Source organism: Corapipo altera, unplaced genomic scaffold, assembly GCF_003945725.1.
Source record: "Corapipo altera isolate COAL_440 unplaced genomic scaffold, ASM394572v1 61017, whole genome shotgun sequence".
Classification (NCBI taxonomy): Eukaryota; Metazoa; Chordata; class Aves; order Passeriformes; family Pipridae; genus Corapipo; species Corapipo altera.
The window spans coordinates 2,144-6,202 of NW_020885463.1; the positions used below are offsets into that span (position 1 = coordinate 2,144).

General features: G+C 39.4%; 1 protein-coding gene across 1 annotated transcript in view; it reads left to right on the forward strand.

Moving 5' to 3' along the window:
• LOC113940530 (phosphatidylinositol 4-phosphate 5-kinase type-1 alpha-like) overlaps positions 1-4,059 on the forward strand; it is an 11,060-nt gene that overhangs the window by 387 nt on the left and 6,614 nt on the right. Inside the window, exons 2-4 of the mRNA XM_027631683.1 lie at positions 1,285-1,437; positions 2,404-2,703; positions 3,851-4,056. Of these exons, the coding sequence (XP_027487484.1) occupies positions 1,285-1,437; positions 2,404-2,703; positions 3,851-4,056 (659 nt within the window). The remainder of the gene's footprint in view (positions 1-1,284; positions 1,438-2,403; positions 2,704-3,850; positions 4,057-4,059) is intronic.

A 4,059-nucleotide genomic window follows, 5' to 3' on the forward strand; every position in this document is an offset into this window, starting at 1 on the left:
ATTTTCCCGATTCCCAGAGTTTGCAATGGGTGTTCTTCTTCCCCTTCCTTTTACTCCTTGTTTTCGATTACCTGGTGAGGCTTTTTGGGAATTTTGGGGATTTTTTTGGAATTTTGGGGAATTCTGTGATTTTTTGGGAATTTTGTCATTTTTTGGGAATTTTGTGGAATTTTTTGGGGAATTTTTGGACAATTTTCCCAATTCCTCAAGGAGTTTAGAATGCGTGTTCTTCACACCCTTCTTTTGAATGGTGTGTATAATATATAATATTTAATATATAATATGTAATATATAATATATAATGTGCAATATATAATATATAATATATTTTTTTTTGAATTTTGGGATTTTTTGGGGAATTTTTGGGCAATTTTCCCAATTCCCCAAAGAGTTTAGAATGGGTGTTCTTCATACCCTTCTATTGAATGGTGTGTATAATATATAATATATAATATATAATATATAATATATAATATATAATACATAGTGTATAATATATAATATGCAATATTTAGCATTTAATATGTAATATATAATATGCCTTATGTAATATATTATACATAATATATATTTTATAGTATATAATATATAGTGTGTATTATATAAAATATAATAAATAGTATGTAATGTATATAATATATAATATGAAATGTTTAGCATGTAATATGTAATACATAATATATATTATATAATATATAATGTATAAGATGCATTATGTAATATATAAATGCATTACATGTAATATATAGCGTGTAATATATAGTATATAATACATAGTATATAATATGTAATATTTAGCATATAATATGTAATATATAATATGCATTATGTGATACCTAATACATAATATGTAATGTTTAGTATATAACATACAGTGTGTAATATATAGTATATAATATATAGTATATAATATTGAGTATATAATATTGAGTCTATAGTATATAATATATAGTACATAATATTTAATATGTAATATTTAGCATGTAATAGGTAATATATAATATGTATTATATAACATATAGAACATAATATGTCACATATGCTATATAATATAGAGTATATAGTATATAATCTGTAACATATGACATATAATTTGTCATATATATATTATATAATTCTTCTGAATATCACACAAACCTCCAGAAACCTTTGCACACCCCCTCGTTCCATTTCTGCCCTAACCCTTAAACCCAGAGATTTCCCTCTGGAGCCGGGGGATTTCCCAGCCCGTTCCCGGCCGGAATTCCGTGTTCCCTGATCCCTTTTTCCCCGTTTTCCCCCCAGTACTCCCTGTGCAGCGAGCCCCTCATCGAGCTCTCCAACTCGGGCGCCAGCGGCTCCCTCTTCTACGTGTCCAGCGACGACGAGTTCATCATCAAAACCGTGCAGCACAAGGAGGCCGAGTTCCTGCAGAAGCTGCTGCCCGGCTACTACATGGTGGGTGAGCGGGAATCTTGGGAATCCTTGGGAATCCTTGGGAATTCTTGGGAATTCTTGGGAATTCTTGGGAATTCTTGGGAATTTTGGGAGTGCTGCCCTCCGGGAGTCAGCCCAGCCCAATCGAAAGCACCTTCGACTCATCCAGGCCGTGGGCAGGGACACCTCCCATGAGCCACGTCCAGCCTGGCCTTGGACACAGCAGTTTAGGCCCAGCTCCATCCTGGTACATCCAGCTCGGCCTAAGGGCCGGATTTAAAAGGTTAAGCTCAGTCTGGCCACGCAGAGTTCAGCTCTCTAAACTCCTCCTAAACCCTCAGATATTTTTGCTGTGATTATATCCCAAAACCACCTTGTTTTCCTTCCTAATTCTGTCCAGTGTCTCTGCAGCCAGGGGGGTTTAGACCCAGCTTGATCCTGATGCATTGAGCTCAGCCTAAATCCTGATAAGCTTGGTCTGACCATGCAGAGTTCAGCACTGTTGGACTTCAGTTGAATTCCTTAAACTCCTCCTAAACCCACCCATGCTGTGATTGTGTCCCAAAACCACATTGTTTTCCTCCCTAATCCTGTCCAGTGCCTCTGCAGCCACGAGACTTTAGACCCAGCTTTATCCTGATGCATTGAGCTCAGCCTAAATCCTGATAAACTCCTCCTAACCCCACAGATATTTATGCTGTGATTATATCCCAAAACCACGTTGTTTTCCTCCCTAATCCTGTCCAGTGTCTCTGCAACCACGAGACTTTAGGCCCAGCTTTATCCTGATACCTTTAGCTCGGCCTAAGGGCCAGATTTAAGATTGAGCCCGAGATCTTTTGCTCTGAAGCCTCAATCTGAGTGAATAAGCACCAAACTCCTTCCTTCCTCCAGCCTTTCCCGTCTCTTCCCCGTCTTCCCCTTCGAACCAGGGTTTCATGGATGGTCTCCACGATTTTTTTTCCCCCGTGTCTTTGGCCCTTCCAGAACCTGAACCAGAACCCCAGGACTCTCCTCCCCAAGTTTTACGGGCTCTACTGCGTCCAGGCGGGCGGGAAGAACATCCGGATCGTGGTGATGAACAACCTCCTGCCCCGCTCGGTGAAGATGCACCTCAAGTACGACCTCAAGGGCTCCACCTACAAGCGCAGGGCCTCCCAAAAGGAGAGGGAGAAGGTTTTCCCCACCTACAAGGACCTGGATTTCATGCAGGACGTCCCCGACGGGCTCTTCCTGGACTCGGACATGTACAACGCCCTGTGCAAGACGCTGCAGAGGGACTGCTTGGTGAGTGGGGAGGGGAGGGAGAGGGGTTTCCTTGGGTTTCAGCCTTTGCCCTGGAAAGGAGGTGGTGGCTCTGCCTTAGGCTTGGGAGAACGGGGAGGTTTTGGGGCGGTGTGGGTGAAAAGCGGGAGCTGCGGCTCCGGTTTTGTGTTTCTGACCTTCCGTGGCTGGAGAGGAGGGGAGGGATCACAGAATCATGGAACCATGGAATTATAGAACCAGAGAATCACAGAATTATAGAATTATAGAATCATAGAATCATAGAATTATAGAACCACAGAATTATAGAATCATAGAATCATAGAATTATGGAATCACAGAATTATAGAATCATGGAACCATAGAATCATGGAATCATGGAACCATAGAATTATAGAATTATAGAATTATAGAATCATGGAATCACAGAATCATAGAATCACAGAATCATAGAATCACAGAATTATAGAATCACAGAATTATAGAATCACAGAATTATAGAATCACAGATTTATAGAATCACAGATTTATAGAATCACAGAATTATAGAATCACAGAATTATAGAATCATGGAACCATAGAATTATAGAATTACAGAACTATAGAATTATAGAATTATAGAACCATAGAATTATAGAACCATAGAATTATAGAACCATAGAATTATAGAATCACAGAATCATGGAACCATAGAATCATAGAATCATAGAATTATGGAATTACAGAATTACAGAATTATAGAATTATAGAGTTATAGAATCATAGAATCATAGAATTATGGAATCATAGAATAATAGATTCACAGAATTATAGAATCATAGAATCACAGAATCATAGAATTATAGAACCATAGAATTATAGAATCACAGAATTATAGAACCATAGAATTATGGAATCATAGAATCATAGAATTATAGAACCATAGAATTATAGAATCACAGAATTATGGAATCATAGAATCATGGAATCACAGAATCATGGAACCATAGAATCACAGAATCACAGAATCACAGAATCACAGAATTATAGAATTATGGAATCACAGAATTATAGAATCATAGAATCATGGAATCATGGAATCACAGAATTATAGAATTATAGAATCATAGAATCACAGAATCATAGAATCACAGATTTATAGAATCAGAGAATCACTGCCTTTCCCCCAAAGGTCCTGCAGAGCTTCAAGATCATGGATTACAGTCTGCTGGTGGCCATCCACAACATGGACCTGGCGCAGCGGGAGCAGGGCCTGGCCGACGGCGCGGCCCCGGCCGACACGCGGCGCCCGGCGGCGCAGAAGGCCCTGTATTCCACAGCCATGGAATCCATCCAGGGAGAGGCCAGGAGAGGGGGAACCATCGAGACTGACGACCAGTA